The 19,099-nt window shown below is 45.1% G+C and overlaps 1 protein-coding gene across 2 annotated transcripts in view; it reads left to right on the top strand.

Annotated features, from left to right (window-relative positions):
• Nsmce1 (NSE1 homolog, SMC5-SMC6 complex component) overlaps positions 1-19,099 on the top strand; it is a 32,863-nt gene that overhangs the window by 4,794 nt on the left and 8,970 nt on the right. For both annotated transcript variants that reach the window (XM_045130743.1, XM_004668354.3), the window contains exon 2: positions 1,404-1,541. In XM_045130743.1, the coding sequence (XP_044986678.1) occupies positions 1,406-1,541 (136 nt within the window). In that variant the 5' untranslated portion in view covers positions 1,404-1,405. The remainder of the gene's footprint in view (positions 1-1,403; positions 1,542-19,099) is intronic.

Raw genomic sequence — 19,099 nt, forward strand, 5'->3', positions numbered from 1 at the left:
TTTACTTATTAGAAATGGAGAGAGAGAATGGTGCATCAGGGCCTCTAGCTACTGGAAACAAACTCCGTATGCATGTGCCATGATGTGCCTCTGGTTTACATGGGACCTGGAGAAAGAAACAGGGTCCTTAGGCTTCACAGGCAAGTGCCTTAACCACTAAGCCGTCTTTCCAGCCCCCTTTGTTATTTTTATCTTTTATTTTTAATGCAGTCTCACTCTAGTCCAGGCTGATCTGGTGCTCACTCTGTAGTTCCAGGTTGGCCTTAAATTCATAGTAATCCTATCTTTACCTTCTAAGCGCTGGAATTAAAGGTGTGTGCCACCATGCCTAGTGAGCGGATATTTTGATCTGGACTGTGTTATGTGTTTATCAACTCTGATCTCTGTGGTTTGAGGGAAGATTCTGTTCTATCAGAGCAGGGGATTGAAACAGTAGCCCACAGTTCTTGGCAGTTGATTTATTAGTGGTTTGGGGAAGAGAAGGAAGCTAGTATTTATTAGTGCTGGCCAGCAGTGTTCTTGGCCCTGGACAGTCAAATAGGACTGAATCTCTCCAAGCCCAAGATTTGGTAAGTGATGGCTCAGGGTTCAGGCTCAGCATTGTCAAATTGTGAAAATAGTTCCACAAGTTTTGTGCTTACTGTGTCACCAGACCGTTAGTTATTAATCAGTTATAGCAGTCCTTTGGATGTCATTTCTAACCTGTTAACTTTACATATCATGAATGAGCATATGGAGACTGAAGTTGCCCAGTGCACACATCTAGTACATGATTAGAACCAGGGTATGAACCCAGTGCTCAACCTAATGTAATGTACTTAGCTCCAACTCATTCTTCTCTCCACTTTTATAATAATCATCACAAGGAACTTGACCTTCAAAACCACAAGAAATCTTTGTTAAGCTGGGCATGGTGGCTCATGCCTTTTTGTTTGTTTATTTTTATTTATTTTCTTGAGAGTGACAGAGAGAGAGAAAGAAAGAGGCAGAGATTGATAGATACATAGAATACAGGTGCACCAGGGCCTCTAGCCACTGCAGATGAACTCAAGATGCTTGCACCACCTTGTGCATCTGGCTTACGTGAATCCTGGGGAATCTAGCCTTGAACCAGGGTCCTTAGGCTTCACAGGAAAGCGGTTAACCGCTAAGCCATCTCTCCAGCCCTGACTTATGCCTTTAATACCAGCAGTTGGGAAGCTGAGGTAGGAGGATAACAGTTTGAGGTCAGCTTGGGCTACAAATTGAGTTTTAGGTCAACCTGAGCTAGAATAGAACCTTTCCCCAACCCTTCCCCTGCAAAGAAAGAAAGAAATCTTTGTTAACATAAAGTACTAAACCCCAAGCCATTGCATTTCACATGCTCAGAAATGACTGGGTTCTGACTTCTTTTCCTGCTTCAGACATGCAAGGCAGTACCAGAAGAGTGGGTATCATGACTGATATCCATCGTCGCTTTCTCCAGCTGCTGATGACTCATGGTGTGCTGGAGGAATGGGAGGTTCAGCGCTTGCAGAACCACTGCTTCAAGGTCCATGACCGTAAGTGCTCTGTCCCTGTTCCCAGCATGCTCTGGTACTATGTTGATCAGGGACTAATGGCCTTGGGATAATAACCATATAAAATGTTACCTGGTAATCATGACTAAACATTCTAGTGTCTGGACAAGCTTACACCAGCCTGTCCTTGTCTCACCTCTCCTCTAACCCGCCATGCAAATCTGCCTGATAGATTAAAAACTTGCAAGTGTAAAGTCAGGGTTGATAGCGAGGCTCCGACATGTGCTCCTGTCTTGGTTTCCTTGTCTTAGGTTGGGGATAGTAATTGTCTAACATACAGGATCAGCCAAAGAGTTGAGAGAAGAGATACCTGGGAAGGAAAAGAGCTCAGTTGGGGCCTGGAGAAATGGCTTAGTGCTTAAGGCACATGCCTGTGAAGCCCAAGGACCCAGGTTTGATTCTCCAGGTCCGATGTAAGCCAGACACACATAGTGCCACATGCATATGGAGTTTGTTTGCAATGGCTGGAGGCCCTGGCGCACCCATTCTCTCTTCTCTCTCTCCCTCTCTCTGTCTCAGATAGATAGATAGATAGATAAATAAATAAATAAATAAATAAATAAAAATTTAGAGAAGAGCTTAGTTGGCTATTGTTAGCAAGAGGACAACTTAGAATGTGATCCAGAACATAGCCTCAGCTCATTCAGACCTGGAGTAAGTACCATCCTGCCCTGTGCCAGCTTCATGCACACTGAGGTCTCCAGTAACTAGAGGGGACAGTAGAAGCAATGAGTCAATACCAACATATCAGTAGAACCACAGTTGGAAGATCTTGTTGAGTGTCCATAGTGGTAGAGTTTATTGAGTAAGAAAAAAAAGATTGTGTTACTATATGATGTCACTGTGTTAAATTTTGGGAAAATGCAAACTGATTTTCCTTGCTTATATCTGTAAGTGAAAGTACCAAAGAGGACTGGACAGATGTGCCATGTTCTCGGTTGTTGCTTGCTGTCAGACAGGAGGGAGTGGAAGTGAGTGGTCATTAGGAATCAAAGGACTCTTGTTGTGTTCTTTTACTAAAAGGAAGACGTGAAGCAAACATGTTGTCGTAGTCTTTCGGTTGCCACTTTGGATTCATTGGAATACTTGAGTTTTGTTCTGCAGTTTTGTCTTCCTCTTTGTGTTTTTTATTTTCAAACTAAAATTTAGAAAAGAAAAAGTAGAAATGAGCCAAGGCAGGAGGAGGCTATGGGAGTTCCAGGGGCACAAAATGCACCAGTGAAGGGACATGAGAAAAAGTGCACAGTCAGATCTCTAGTTCCTGTAAGGGGGTTGTTGCAGTCCGGTTCGCATTGCTGTTAGAAATCACCCAACCAAGAGCAGCTTCTGGGAAAAAGAGATTTATTTTGGCTTACAGGCTCGAGGGGAAGCTCCACGATGGCAGGGGAAAACGATGGCATGAGCAGAGGGTGGACATCACCCCCTGGCCAACATAAGATGGACCACAGCAACAAGAGGGTGTGCCAAACACTGGCAAGGGGAAACTGGCTTTAATACCCATAAGCCCGCCCCCAACAATACACTCCCTCCAGGAGGCATTAATTCCCAAATATCCATCAGCTGGGAACCTAGCATTCAGAACACCTAAGTTTATGGGGGACACCTGAGTCAAACCACCACCTTCCGCCCCTGGCCCCCATAAACTGATATCCATACATGATGTAAAATACAATGCATTCAGTCTGACTTTAAAAGTCCCCATAGTTTTTTATCAATCCCAATGATGTTCATACATCCCCATAGTTCAAGATCTTTTAACTGAGCCATAATACCAAAATATAACCTCAAAAAACCCATAATGGCACAGAATAAATATTCACACTGCAAAAGATAGCATTGGGCAAAGCAAAGAAACATTTAACCAATACAAGATTTAAAACAACCAGGGCAAACATCAAACTCTGTAGCTTCAAGTCCAGCAACTCTAGCCAGTGACAAGTCTTCAAGTCCGATAATTCTAACCAGCAACAAGTCTCTGGCATTCCAATTCCGCCCCTCCAGCTAGGCTACTCACAGTCCTGGGAAACTTCACTGGGGCCGGCAGCTCCTCAGCAGCCGTCTCATGGTCCTGGCATCGCCACTGGGTCTCCACTGCAAGCCACGGTTCATCTTCATGGCCCCATGGGGTCTCTATGCAGGCAACCAGCAAACCCGCTTCACACTGCCCATGGCCATTTCCAAAACACAAGACCATGTTGCAAACTCAATGATCCTCTTTCCAGCATTTCTTATACTCCACGATACCAGGTAGGGTGCCAATTTGTTAATCCAGGGGGGAATAAAGCAGACTTTGAAGAACAGGACACTCCTTGAGCACTCAGACCCCTTCAAAAGAGTTGACATTCTTTTTGTTGCCCCAGCACAGGTCAGCTAGCCCAGTCTCAAAGGTTGTAATCTCTCAGTTGCAGCTGAACAGGCAACAGTTCACCCAAAGATTTTCCTTTCTGTGCCATATCCCTCTGCACACACCAGTTCATTTCTACGCAAAGCAACCCTGCACAACTTCTCAGGACATGGGCACAAGAGCAAGCTTCTCACACAAACTGTTAGCCCAGTCCAAGCAAAGCTCTTTCTCACCCTCATAAGCCAAAAATCAAAGTCCATAGTTCTTACTGCCTTCAGGTCTTTCAGCTCTGACCAGGATAGACCATCAAGCTGTACTTACAGCACTGCAAAGCATCTCTTAAGCCAAAGTTTCAACTTCTTTCACTTTCCTCTTGAAAATCAGCTACAAAAGGCCAAAGCCACACAGTCAGGTGTCTAGCAGCAACCCCACTCCTGGTACCACTTTACTGTTGCAGTCCGGTTTGCATTGCTGTTAGAAATCACCCAACCAAGAGCAGCTTCTGGGAAAAAGAGATTTATTTTGGCTTACAGGCTCGAGGGGAAGCTCCACGATGGCAGGGGAAAACGATGGCATGAGCAGAGGGTGGACATCACCCCCTGGCCAACATAAGATGGACCACAGCAACAGGAGGGTGTGCCAAACACTGGCAAGGGAAAACTGGCTTTAATACCCATAAGCCCGCCCCCAACAATACACTCCCTCCAGGAGGCATTAATTCCCAAATATTCATCAGCTGGGAACCTAGCATTCAGAACACCTAAGTTTATGGGGGACACCTGAGTCAAACCACCACAGGGGTCCCAGACAGCTGAGGGGCGAGTGAGAAGAGAGGGGGAGGCTGAGCATAGGAACAAGTATTCTTTTAAGATGTACAAAGAAGAAAGGATGAAGGAAGGCTTCATACAGCATGTTCTGCAGAGCAGTGGGCCACTGAGGCACTCTAGGAAATGCTAGGAGCCCAGACAGGAACAAGTCATAGGCTCCAGGGGGCCTGTAGCAAGGAGACATCTGAACTGTAACCACTGCTGTGTGACTTAGATGAGAAATGCAGAAGTTTACAGAACATGAAGCACCCTGTGTACAGTGCAGACCTCTGGGAGAATTTGAAGCAGGAAAGGAGTGTCACAGTGTGTGTTTGAGAATGGTCCTGTAGTGAAATCTGTTGTGGGTGGGGGTCTCTGGAGAGAGACTTCTTGGCTCAGAGAGTGTATTATACCTGCTCACTCTGCTTTTCTTACTCTTTAAAAGCCCTGCAGGACTTTATACCTGCTCCTCAGCATCCTCCAGAGATGGGTATTAGGTCATTTCTTATCTATCTGACAGTTCCTTGCTTCTCTGTAGTATATTGTTGATGAGAATGTTTCATGGTGCAGTGTGGCAGCCCTATGATGCCTGAGTACTCAAATGAAAGTGTCCTTGCCTTTATTTGACCTTTAACTTGTATGACCTAAGTTAGTAAAGTTTTGTAGAATGTGTCTAGGAACTGGCTCTAGAGTATGTTCCAAGACCCCCAGTGTGTGTCTGAAATCACAGACAGTACCAAACCCTATATGAGCTGTTTTCCCCTTGATGTGCACATATACCTAGAATGAAGTTTGTTATGTAAATTAGGCCCAGCAGCAGATGAACAGTGGCCAAACAACAATTGTAACAGTGTACTATGATAAGCGTTAGGTGAACATGTGCTCTTGTTCTCAGAAGACCTTTTACCTTCCTGCACTGAGGCTGACTCTGGTTGGCTTTGGGAAATGACAACAGAAGGATAAGGGGAGGCTAGTATGGTTAATAAAAGATACATCATTGTACCTAGATAGAGTTTTGTCTGGGGTGAATAGGACATAGCCATAGTATTCTTTCTCCTGTCCATCATTAAACAAAATGGTTATTGAGAATTCTTATTACAAGTAATGATGGAAAGAATTTAGGAAAGTCCCTTTCTACCAGTTTGAAAAAATCTTTTGCTGCTAAGAGAACTGAGTGATTGAAACTACAAGCCTTGCTGATTTCATTGCCAGTGTTCTAAGAGAACTGTGAGGCTGGAGTGATTGAAACTGCAAGCCTTGCTGATTTCATTGCCAGTGTTCTAAGAGAACTGTGAAGCTGCAGTGATTGAAACTGTAAGACTGCTGATTTCATTGCCAGTGTTCTAAGAGAACCGTGGGGCTGCAGTGATTGAAACTGTAAGACTTGCCGATTTCATTGCCAGTGTCCTAAGAGAACTTTGAGGCTGGAATGATTAAAACTGTAAGACTTGCTGATTTCATTGCTAGTGCTCTAAGTGAACGGTGAGGCTGGAGTGATTGAAACTGCAAGTCTTGCTTCATTCCCAGTGTTCATTCACTCATATCTGGTCTTTGGTCTGGGCTGTCCTCTTATTGTTGTTGGGGAAACACATTCCCTAGTTCAGCTGGCTAGTGAAGAAAATCCATTTTGTTCTGAAGTTCTGGTGCAAAGCTTTGAGCCTGTCTTCTCAGAATGGTTCTGGGGACCTGTGTTCTTATAGGACCTTAGACTTTATCCAGGGTTCACATCTACACATGCATCCTTTCTTCCTGAAGAACTTCCCAAGAACCCCAGGTGAGCTCGGCTCTAGGCTAGGAACTTCTGAACATAGTGGTCCACCCTTTTCATCACCTTGGATCTTGTGAGTCACACAGACAGGGAGTCAGTTGAGCCCAGTAGGAGCCCTTCTGATGGTAGGAAGCCCAGGAAGTCTAGCAAGTGGCAGTTAAGACTAAAGTTTGAGAATTTCCACTTTGGGTCTACATAGAGTAATAGAGACAGTTTCCTGCATTAAACAGTACAGAAATGGGCAAAATGTATGAAGCACTGTACATTAGTCAATGTTACAGTTGGGTTCACATTGCTGGCAGAAAACAGCTGATTGAGAGCAACTTGTGGGATAAAAGGTTTATTTTGGCTGGCAGACTGGAGGGGAATTCCATGATGGCAGGGGAAAGTGATGGCATGAGCAGAGGGTGGACATCACTTCCTGGCCAACATAAGGTGAACAATAGCAACAGGAGAGTATGCTAAACACTGGCAAGAGGAAGCTGGCTATAACACCCATAAGCCCTCCCCCAACAATACACTCCCTACAGAAGGCATTAATCCCCAAATCTCCATCAGGTGGGGACCTAGCATCCAGAACACCTAAGTTTATGGGGGACACCTGAATCAACATAGTCACTGAAAGAAAGTCATCTCGAGAGATTGGCAGTGTTGTTTCCCCACTGCTTACTAAATATCTTTACTAACTGGGTGTCCACTAATTTACTTAGATTTTGATACTGTCTACATGTAATAAGCATTAGATGCTCCACATTAGAGGGGTTCAGTCCCACACACTGTCCTAGTCTCAGGTACCAGTTGTTAAGTCCTGGGTTACTATACTGACTCATTAGCTCTAAATCTGGGGCTAATGTGGCCTCCCTCCTGCTTGATAATTTGCTAGAAGAACTCACAGAACTCAAGAAGGTACTTTGCTTACATTTGTTAGTTTATTGTAAAATATAAAACTCAGACAGAGCCAAATAGAAGGAATGTATGGGGCAATTTTAGTTGGCTGGAGCTCCGTGTGTCTAAGGGTACCTACCACCTTCCCTGAACTTCTCAAAGTCTATCATTTAGGGGTGTTTGGAGGATCCCATTTTACAGGCCTGATTGATTAGACCCTTGACTAGCTGTGATTAATTCTAGTCCTTCCTCTCCCTAGAGGTTGGGGTGGGGGTTCCATCTTTCTGGAGACCAGCTGTCACAGTGTAGCTAACTAGGAATCTTCCAGGAGTTGCCTGTCACCTTTTTCACCCTGGGAGTCCCCACAGGTCTTTCTTCAGGAGTTCTGTACCAGGGTCTGGGGAGAAAGACCAGGCATTTTTTTCTTGTAGGACTGGCAGCTGTGTAATGAGTGCTGCAGCTGCCACAACTCAGAGCTTTGCCTGGGTTCTTGGGCCATGGCGGGGACCAGCAGAGTCCAGCATATTCTTGGCACTGAGATGGAGATGTGTATGTAGAAGCTTCAGATGGGACTGGATACTGACGCTTTATTATGATGTAGGACAGGCACAGAGTATCCCCCCACAAGGATCCAGCTGAGAAGGATCAGCAGGGGCTCACCTGTCACAGGGAAGGAGCACTTGAAAAATTAGAACAAGGCAGTTCCTTGGAGAGCTGGAAACAGGGCCTGTGCTTGGCCAAGTAGCTTCTACCAGATACTTAAGTAAGGGATACAGGTTGACCATTCCAAATCTCAAATTTAAAATACTCCAAAACTTTGAAACTTTTTAGCATGACTCCACAAGGAAGATTCCAGGCATAGATTTCTCATGCATAGCATTCTTTAGTATGTAAAATCACCATTAGGTTGTGTGATCAGGTATATATGGAGCATAGATAAATTTTCATGTTGAGACTGGAGTCCTATCCCTAAGACATATTTCATTATATATGTGCAGATATTCTAAACCCTGAAAAATATCCCAAATTCAAGATTCATCCAGTCATAAGCATTTCGATGTTCAAGTTGTAAGGCCAGTTCTGCCCCAACTCTCCTGGGAAGTGGACTTACTCAAACTTACTGTTTGAGTCCTGCATTTGGATGTCAAAAACTGGAAGAAATTACAGACTGACATTCCTCAGAGGAATGAATACTAAAATTTTGAGCCAAATTTTGGTGACTCAAATCCTAACCCAACAATGTATAAAAAGGATGATGCAGCATGATCAGTTGGGACTTATCCCAAGAGTCAGGGTTAATTTGGCATTTGAAAGTCAGTCAGTGGGCAGGAGAGATAGCTTAGTTGGTAGAACGTTTACCCAGTGTGCACAAAGCCCTGGGTTTGATCCCTAGCACAGCATAAACTGAATATGGTGGTGCTCACCTGCAGTCCAGGCAGTTGGTAGGTGGAGGTAGGAAGATCAAAATCTCAAGTTAATCCTTAGCTACGTAGTGAGTTCTAAGCTAGCTTGGGATGCATGGAACACTAACAGACAAAGAAAACAAGTCAGCCAGTGTAACTCACCATGTTAATAAACTGGGTTCCATCCTCAGCACTACAAGAGCAAGTTATTTAATTTTCCAAAGCCGGGTGTGGTGGCTTATGTCTTGAATCCTAGCACTTGGGAGGCAGAGTTAGGAGGAGTGCCCTGAGACTACATAGTGAATTGCAGATCAGCCTTAGCTAGAGCGAAACCCTACCTCAAAAAACAAACAAACAAACAAATGAAACACTTTTCAATTTGACTGGTAGAGGGAGTGGAGAGTGGCCCCCAGAGAGCCCTGAGAAGCCCTACCGCCACTGCTGGCCTAGTTACCATCACACCCTGGGAGGAGCTGCAGCCGGCCTCAGTCAGTCACCATCACCACAGACATGAGCAGCTAGGATGAGACTCAGTGGTTGCCTGCTGCCCCCACCCCCTTAACACCATTGACACCAAGCCCTGCATCATGGGCAGTGGTAGCCTCACACATGGTCTCATATTGGTGGAACGTGCTGGCAGGGACAAGGCCATCACAATGAAGGTTTGGGGAGCAGTAAAATGATTCAGTGTGAGGGTTGGATATGATTTCTTCAGTAGGAATGACATCAAAGAAGATGTGTCTGTACACCAGATTGCAATAAAGAAGAATCCCCCGGGAAGTACCTGCGCAGTGTAAGAGATGATGGGCAGACTGTGGAGTTTGCTGCTGTTGGAGGAGGGAGCAAATGGTACAGGCCCTGGTGGAGTTCTGGTTCAAGGCAGTAAATATGCAGCAAACCCTAACCATTATAGATGCTATCCATGTTTCTGGGTCCTCTCCTCTGTGTAATTACCTGCAGTATTACCAGAATAGTGAGAGTGGGGAAAAGAATGAAGGATCCAGAGCACTCCTGAAGGCTTGAAGCCCTATGGAGGTGGACCACAGCACAGGGAGAAGTAATGGAGGATGCTGACAACCAGGGTACAAGAGAACAAGGTAGACCAATTAGATAGAATAGGTACTGGGTTTGTAGACTGTGATTCCACAGGGTTCCTCCTTGCCAAAGACAGCGCAGAGAGGATGGAAAAGGACAAGGAACATCAAGGAGGTGACACCCAAAGTCAGCAGCCACCTCAATATCAGTACTGCAGCAACTTCAACTAGCAATGCAGATGCCCAGAGAACCTTCAACTACAAGAAGGCAAAGAGACAAAAGCAGCTGGATCTGTCCACTCCCAAGGCTGAGCAGGGTGGGGCTGAGTAAATGTCGGCTTACCATCTTTACCATCAACTGGTTTAGTCAAAAAGAAATGCATATGAAATTCCAGCAGTAAGAAATGAGCAAAGCCATGCGTGGTGATGCACGCTTTTAATCCCAGCACTTGGGAGGAAGAGGTAGGAGGATCACCGTGAGTTTGAGGCTACCCTGAGACTACATAGTTAATTCCAGGTCAGCCTGGGCTAGAATGAAACCCTACCTCAAAAAACAAAAAACAAAACAAAAAAAGAAATGAACAAAAGATTGGAGAGAAAACCTTAAGTGCTTGCTTTTTGCCTGTTGACCAGATAAACTAGAACTATCTGCATTGTCCATGCAGCATGGGGTTTTTAATCGTTATTACCTAATGATGTCTCTGTTTGACCATGACAAACATGCTTTTTAAAAAAAGCCTGTTTTTGGGTTATGCATGCATTTGGACTTCCTCTACAGTGGCTGGAGGTCCTGATGTGCCCGTTCTCTCTCTCTCTCTATCTAATAAATAAATAAATTAAAAAAAAAAAAAAAGCCTGTTTTTTCTCAATACACCTTTAAAGGTTTTTAAATTGTTTGGTATCTGGTCAAGTTGAAAATTTTAAGAACTTGATTTTTAATTTGTAATATAAACTGATTTTTTTGTTTCTTTAAGTAATTCTTATTTTTAATTTTTTTGTTTATTTTTATTTATTTATTTGAGACTGTCAGTGGGAGAAAGAGGCAGAAACAGAGAGAATGGGCGCGCCAGGGCCTCCAGCCACTTGCAAACGAACTCCAGATGCATGCGCCCCCTTGTGCATCTGGCTTACATGGGTCTTGGGGAATTGAGCCTCGAACTGAGGTCCTTAGGCTTCACAGGCAAGCACTTAGCCACTAAGCCATCTCTCCAGCCCTTTTTATTTTATTTTTTGAGGTGGGGTCTCTCTGTAGCCCAGGCTGACCTGGAATTCACTATGTAGTCTAAGGGCGGCCTTGAACTCAGCAATTCTCCTACCTCTGCCTCCTGAGTGCTGGAATTAAAGGCATGCACCACCACACCTGGCTTTTTTTTTTTTTTTAAAAGCCAACAAACTGCAAGCATCTGTTAATAAAGATCTTAAATAATGTCTTTGCATTAAAAACATTTTTTTCTTTTTCTGGTTTGAGGTAGGGTCTCGCTCTAGCCCAGGCTGACTTGGAATTCACTGTGTAGTCTTAGAGTAGCCTTGAACTCATTTGCATGTGTCACCACTCCTGACTACATTTTTCTTTTTTAAAAAACTATCTCTGGCCGGGCGTGGTGGCACACACCTTTAATCCCAGCACTTGGGAGGCAGAGGTAGGAGGATTGCCTTGAGTTCGAGGCCACCCTGAGACTACATAGTGAATTCCAGGTCAGCCTGGGCTAGAATGAGACCCTACCTTATAAACAAAAAGTCAATAAAAACAGAACAAAACGGAACAAAAAATAAAACTGTCTCTGGTGCTGGAGAGATGGCTTAGTGTTTAAGGGGCTTGCCTGAGTAGCCTAAGGACCCAGGTTCTATTCTCCACGTCCCATGTAAGCCAGATGCACAAGGTGGCACATGCACCTGGAGTTCTTTGGCAGTGGCTAGAGGCCCTGCTCTCCCCCTCCCTCCCTCTCTCTCTCTCTGTCTCAAATAAAAAGACATAAATAAATTTTAAAAACTTATCTGTGGCGAGGCATGGTGGCACACACCTTTAATTTCACCACTCTGGAGGCAGAGGTAGGTGGATTGCTGTGAGTCCAGCCTGAGACTACATAGTGATTTCTAGGTCAGCCTGAGCTGGAGTGAGACCCTACCTTGAAAAACCAAACAAACAAAAATAACAAAAAACTCTCTAAAGTCAGGTGCGCATTTCATACTTAGGACATAGTTGGCTTGGCCACAGCAGTGCTCAGCAGCTACTTGAGGTCATTGCTATATATTCTGCTCAGGTTTGTCTGATGCGCCTCCTAATTAGTTGTGTCACCTTCTGGGTTTGCAGAGTAATGTACAAATAGTGTTTGCACAGTGTGGAGGAGGATAGTGTCTGCTCTCTAAAGTGACTGCCTCTTTTAGGGTGAGTTAGTATTTTGTGGGGAGGTGTTTTGACACAGGGTAAATGACCCATTAGTTTAGCATCTGTTGATATTTCTTCCCTAATTTCATTCTTTAAAAAAATCTTTTGTGTGTGTATTATGTATGTATGAGTACATATGAGAATGTATGAGAGTGTATGGGCGTGCACATGCCACAGTGCATGAGTGGAGATCAGAGCACAACCTTGGGTGTTGGTTCTTGCCTTCCACCTGTTTGAGGCCAGGTGTCTTTCTTGCTACTGTGGAGGCTAGGCCAGCTGGCCCGCAAATTTCCAGGGCTTATTCTGTCTCTGCCTCGCATTGCTGTTACAGACAAGCAACTGCATCGATTTCACATGGGTTCTGGAGATCCAAACTCAGGTGCTCACACTTGGGCAGCAAGTGCATTTACCATTGATCATCTCCCAGCCTCCAAACTCCCTCTTTCTTTTATCATGCCAGCTTGCTGTGGATGTGCTCTTCTAAATCCCCAGAACCAACATTTCTTTTGCTACATTATGTTTTATATTAATTTTCAGTGGGATTTTAAGTTACTGTTCTGATGACAAATAGGATAAACTATCTAAAATTTGAGATTTAAAAATATTAAGGCTTGCAGGCTGGGTGTGGTGGTGCATGCCTTTAATCCCAGCCCTTGGGAGGCAGAGGTAGGAGAATTGCCATGAGTTCAAGGCCACCCTGAGACTCCACAGTGAATTCCAGGTCCCCTGGGCCAGAGTGAGACCCTATCTTGAAAAACAAAAATAAAAAATAAAAAAAAATAAGGCTTGAATATTTTTCCATGTACAAACTACATAGTAAATAATAAACAGCTGGAATATTTGTGCCATTAGAAAGTCTAGTGAGCAGTATCTCTGGAATGTTAAAGTTTGTTAAATCATCCTAATTTTTGTCAAACCTTTTCATTGTCCTCCCCTCTCCTCATTAAAAAAATTTTTTTGTTGTTGTTTTTCAAGGTAGGGTCTCACTCTAGTCCAGGCTGACCTAGAAGTCACTGTGTAGTGTCAGGGTGGCCTCAAACTCATGGTGATCCTCCTACCTTTGCCTCTCAAGTGCTGGGATTAAAGACTTGTGCTACCACACCTGGCTGCTGCTGCTGCTGCTGCTGCTGCTTATTATTTTAATTTGAGAGAGAGAGAGAATGAATTGCCATGCCATTGCCTCAGCCACCGAAATCAAACGCCAGACGCTTGCGCCACCTAGTGGTCATGTGTGACCTTGTGCTTGGCTCACCTTTTGTCCATCTGGCTTACATGGGATCTGTAGAGTTGACTATGGGTCCTTAGGCTTTGCAGTCAAGCACCTTAACTATTAAGTCATCTCTCCAGCCTCCATTTGATTTTTGCATGATACTAATGTGACTTCTGTCCTTGCATGTCCTCAGGCCTCATGAGCATTATTGGGCTTCATTCTGTTATGGTTAGTCACAGTGATGCTGACATCTTAGCTCAGTCTCCATTGTAAGCACCTTTACCCACAGAAGACTCAGTGGTAATAAGCTGGCTCCAATTACAATTTCCTTTTATTTTTTAATACTTTATTTGTGAGGAAAGAGGAGGGGGCAGAATGGTGCCAGGATTCTAGCCACTGCAAACAAACTCCAAATGCATGTGTCACTTTGTGCATCTGGCTTTATGTAGGTACTGGGGAGTCAAACTTGGGTCACTAGGCTTTTCAGACAAGTGCTTTAACCACTGAGCTCTCTCTCCAGCCCTTCTTTTATTTATTTATTTATTTTTGAAGTAGGGTTTCATTCTAGTCCAGACTGACCTGGAATTCACTATGTAGTCTCAAGGTGGCCTAGAGTTATTGGTAATCCTCCTACCTCTGCCTTCCAAGTGCTGAGATACAAAGACATGCACCACCACACCTGGCCCCAGTTTGCCTTTCTGGGTAATCAAGAGGGTTAACTGCCTGTGATCATAATTGCAAAATGGCAAAAATTAGCACCAAAGTAACATCTAAATTTTCAACATACAGAATTCACACAAGCAATTGTCATGTACTTAGAAAGGGATCTTTAGGGTCTGGGGAGATGGCTTAGTAGGTTAAGAGCACCTTCTGTGCAAGAATGAATACCTGAGTACCAGCACTCATGTCCAAAGCTGGGTCTAGCCATGCATACTATAACTCCAATGCTGAGGGAGGTGGAGACAAGAGAATCCCTGGGGCTCCCTGGTCAGCTAGTCTAACCAAAGAATGAGGAACTCCATTTTCAGTGAGAGAGTCTCTGTGGAAAATAAGGTGGGAAAGTGATAGAGGAGGACACTCAGCATCTTTTGGCTTTTCACATGCACATCTGCACACACGTGCATATTCTGTGTTCACACATCCCTGCATACCACACACAACAAAAAGGAAGGACCTTTGGCTTTGTAACCATGAGAAGGGGGCTATGGTCCCCTTTAAGGACACTCTCAATGACATAACTACTTCTCTTAGGCCCCACATCCTTAAGGTTCCACCACTTTTCACAGGCTAGGGACACATGACCCTTTGGGGGACATTTAAGATCCAAGCTGCAGCACTTGGTCAAATACCTGAATAGACCTAGCATGCTGTGTCTTGGCTGTTTTTTATATTGAGGACATAGTTTTCAATAGGGCAGAGAGTCTCAGCTCCTGGGGAGCTTTCATTCTGGTCAGAATAGAGAAGTGAGAATAAAGAAGACCTATAGACAGGTGGAGGGAGTGTAAGGTGCACTGGAAAATGTATGCAAGACTTGTGGAGACATGTGCCCACATGGGGCTGTGCTCAGACCCTCGACTCTGGGGAGGAGCCACTGATATGATCCCTGGGTGCAGATCTGGGCAGGAGTTCTGAGATGGGGAGAAGGATCAGTGTGACTGGAGCTTAGCAGGTGAGGGACGGGAATGGAGTTAGAATGAGAGTCACTCTTAGCGTGGGATGTGAGTTCTGATTACACTCAGGCCATATGTGGAGGACAGATGGTGGTAGCTTGAGGAGACTTTGGAAACTATCCAAGGCCAGATCACACTCTGGGTTGGAGGTGTTGGGGATCCAAACAAAAGCATAGAAGTGGCCACACAGAGTGGGAACTTGGAATCATTGTGAAGGAGCACAGTTAAGTACTCCTTCCACCATGCCCTTCTAGGCACTGTGCTCCAACATGCTTTTAAAGTACCTTTGATGATTCTTACCTTAGTACCACAGGTCTGAAAGTCAGGACTGATAAGAGCTGCAGACTGAAGGGAAACTCTGGGTCCATTGCACACCTGGCACAGTGTCCTTCCTATCAGCCTTTCCTTTGTCCCCACCTAGGAGTCTGCATTCTAAAAGCCAGTTCTGCCCAGCACCTGGGTCTGACATGGATCTTGGCTTACTGGTCAAGTCAACCAGGGCTACCTTCTTACAGTCAGAGGCTAGGTGGCTGGACCCATAGTGATCTTAGTTTATTTTCTCTGCTACAAATAGCATTGTGCCTAGCTTAGAACAAAAGTACTTTCTGGCCACAGCCTTAGCTGTTGCTCAACTGTACAGTGAGTCCTAGGCTCAATGGCCTCTTAAGAGGGTGTCCTCACTTAGCTAGACAAGGTTCATAGAAAAGGAGAAACTGTTCAGAGCAGAGACAGGTGGTCTAGTGAACTGATGCAGAGCACCTTCTCTGAGTGAGAAGAGGTCTGTTTTTTTCACTGCTGCCCCAGCAGGGATCACGACTGTGGTCCAGGTTCTCATTGCTCCTCTGTTGGGCAGGTGTTGCTGGAGAGACAGGAGTGCCGATCTCTTTGCCATTCTGTACCAGCTCTTTCAGTGATGTGTGTGTGTGTGAACCACGCAGGGAACCAGCCCCAACTCAGAGCATTCTGGGAGTTGGCTGCCTGCTTCCAGCATGTCTTCCTCTTTAGCAGCATCTCTGGTGTCTTCATTGGATTCTGCCCAGATGCTTTGTCTACTCCCTACTCCCTCTGGATTGAGCTCTTCTTTGTAACTGAAGCTCCGGGACCAGGCAAAGAGGTGGTGTGGTACTGATTTTGGTGTGAGAAGGCCCTAAATGTTTTTGCTATACAGAGAAGTATGGCGTAGTGCCCAGGGGCTGAGGCTCTGGTGGCCAGTGGGCCTGCTACGTTTCCAAGTTAGGGAAACTCTGAGCAAGTTATTTCATCTTCCCATGCCTCTTGTATATAAAGATGATATTAATAGCTCACCTTACAGGGTGGCAGAGTTGTCATAATGATGCATGCAGCAAGCCAGTGACTGGTGCCCAGTGCACAGAAAGGTGGATTATAGTCATATGATTTTGGCTGGCCTAAAAGCCACTGCTTTTCTACAGCCTATAAAAAATACTTATGCCATCTTACAAGTAGCAAAACAGGTGGCACCTAAGCTTTGGAGGCTCATTCTTGCTCAAGTGTGGTGTAGCTGTCCTTCAGGAAGTCTTCCTGAGCAAAGGCAATGGTGGGTCACTCAAGGCCTGCTTCTCTCCTTATAGCTGGGTGCTATACATTGCTGATTGCAGGGTACTACTATCACAGGACCAGCCTCTAATTCTGCTTTGCCTGCTGGCTATTTTGGTAGTACTGGTGTGTGTCTTTTTGGTTGGTTCAGGATTCTGAATAGAGAATCAGTGTTTGTTAGTAATTAACTCTAATCCCTCAACATGGGGCTTTCATGACTGGAAATAACTGCCACTGAGTCACAAGGTACAAGCCCACAGACTCAGAACTGGAGCCATATGCCTGCCCTGTGTGTCTCCACAGGCTTTCAAGCAGGTTTCTTTCTCAACCATAGTCCCCCAAACAGTAGAGCAGTGACCCTTCACTGGTTCAAAGATTTGAGGGATGAAGTACCACCTGGTGTGACCTTGACATGGAATGATGATATCGGGGATCTTTGATGGCATACAAAACACTCCAATGCTGGTCAGCTTAGAAGGGAAGTTGTTTGGTGGCTACTGGGAAAGGGACATGGGGCTACTTAGTGTCTGGGGGCTGAACACCAAGCACATTGTAAGAGTGGCCTTCTCTCTTCTGGCCTACCTGTCCCAGCCATCCTTTGTCCTTTGTCCCTAGCTCATGTCCATAGACTGTTTTTTTTTTTTTTTTTTTTTTTTTGGTGGGGGCAGCCTGGGTTCTGTGTACACCTTAGCTGACTTGGCCCTTGGACTTCTAGAGACTTACTTTCTGCTTCCTGCTCTGTACATGGGTCCCTGGAATTACTCAGGACACATGTGCAAGGGAAAGACAAAAGGCTGTGAGTTAGCCAGACTTTACCAGGCATCTCCTGGGTGGGTGCCAAACTTGTAACTGTGGTGACCAAGATGAAGAAGTGGTTGGGAACTTTGGCCAACAGAGCTGGACACCCTAATCTAGTCAGGGAAAGCCTGGTCAAGAGGTCACCAGGAGAATGGGAGCTGGGTGGCTAGAGCCCTGAGTGGTTGAGAGGGTTGGAGGGAAAGTGTACCGGGAATGTGTGAGATTGAAATAACAGGATGTGTGGTCTTCACAGATGAAAGGAAAGAGACTCCTCTAGGGCTACATGGAGGCACCAAAAAAACAAAGCCTTTGTGGGACAAGTGGGGGGCTGCTGAGCAGAAAAGTTTTATTTCCAGCCAAGAATGAAGAAAGATGATGTGGCCTTCAGTGATCTGTGAGGAACATACAAGGTTTACAGTTAAGGAGACCAAATGGATGACCTGATGGGAGGCTGGTGTGAAAAGAGAGTTGGAGCACTGTCTCCCCATCATTGTGGAACTAAGAAATCTTGTAAAATATATTAGAATGCCTTTGATCTGCCTACAGCATACATTTTTTCTGGATGATACCCTTGAGGTACCTTGTTAGTGGGCAATTTGAATTGTCACTTTCAGAAGGAGGTGACACTTCAATTTTGGGGAAAGGGCTGGTTGTACCTGTGAAGGATCCCATAGTAACCCAGTGACAGGTAGTTGTGGAAGAACTAATACCCTCGGGCCTCACTAAACCAGAGAGCTTTGAGGGTCAGAGAAGGACTTGGAGCAGCGAAGAAAACAGGCCAGTATACAGCCAGCTTGCATGTCCATGGTACAAAGGAGAAAAAGAACATTGGAATTGACTAGTGGGGGGAAGCAACAATAGGAGGAAGGTACAGAAATCACATGAGGAAGAAGGGGAGTGTGAGGAGGAGATGTAGAGATCATAGGAGGAAGGAGGGAGCATGGGGAGGAGGTGTAGAGATCACAGGAGGAAGGAGGGAGCGTGGGGAGGAGGTGTAGAGATCATAGGAGGAAGGAGGGAGCATGGGGAGGAGGTGTAGAGATCACAGGAGGAAGGAGGGAGCATGGGGAGGAGGTGTAGAGATCACAGGAGGAAGGAGGGAGCGTGGGGTGGAGGTGTAGAGGTCACAGGAAGAAGGAGTGGAGTGGGCAGAGGTGTAGAGGTCACATCAGTGGTTGGCATGCTTCCCCATGCTTGCCAGCCCCCCATTTTCATTGTCACTCTTCCTCTTTTATCTTGTCACATCCACATTCCTCCAGTTTGCAACTGTTGAGTTTTCATTGAACTTGCTTTTATTAAAAACAACAGGAGGAGGCTGGAGAGATTGTTCAGTTTTTAGAGGCACTTTTTACAAACCCTGACAGGCCTGGTTTATTCCCCAGTATGCATATAAAGCATGTTACACAAATTGCTGCATGTGTCTGGAGTTTGCTTGCAGTGGTAATAGGTCCTGATCTGTCCATGTATGTTCCCCGCCCCACCCCCCATTTACTTGCAAATAAGTAATAAATATTTAAAAAAAAAAACTGAAGTGCTTAAACCCCTGAATATTCACATCCACCCTAGTGGGGTTTTTTTTTGGCCATTAATCCCATTGTTTGCCACTCCTCCAGAGTTGCCATCTTTCAAACTATCTGGTTTGGGTAGACAGGGACCTTAGAAATGGCTGTTTTCTATAGGAA

Source organism: Jaculus jaculus, chromosome 12 (assembly GCF_020740685.1).
Source record: "Jaculus jaculus isolate mJacJac1 chromosome 12, mJacJac1.mat.Y.cur, whole genome shotgun sequence".
Taxonomy (NCBI): Eukaryota; Metazoa; Chordata; class Mammalia; order Rodentia; family Dipodidae; genus Jaculus; species Jaculus jaculus.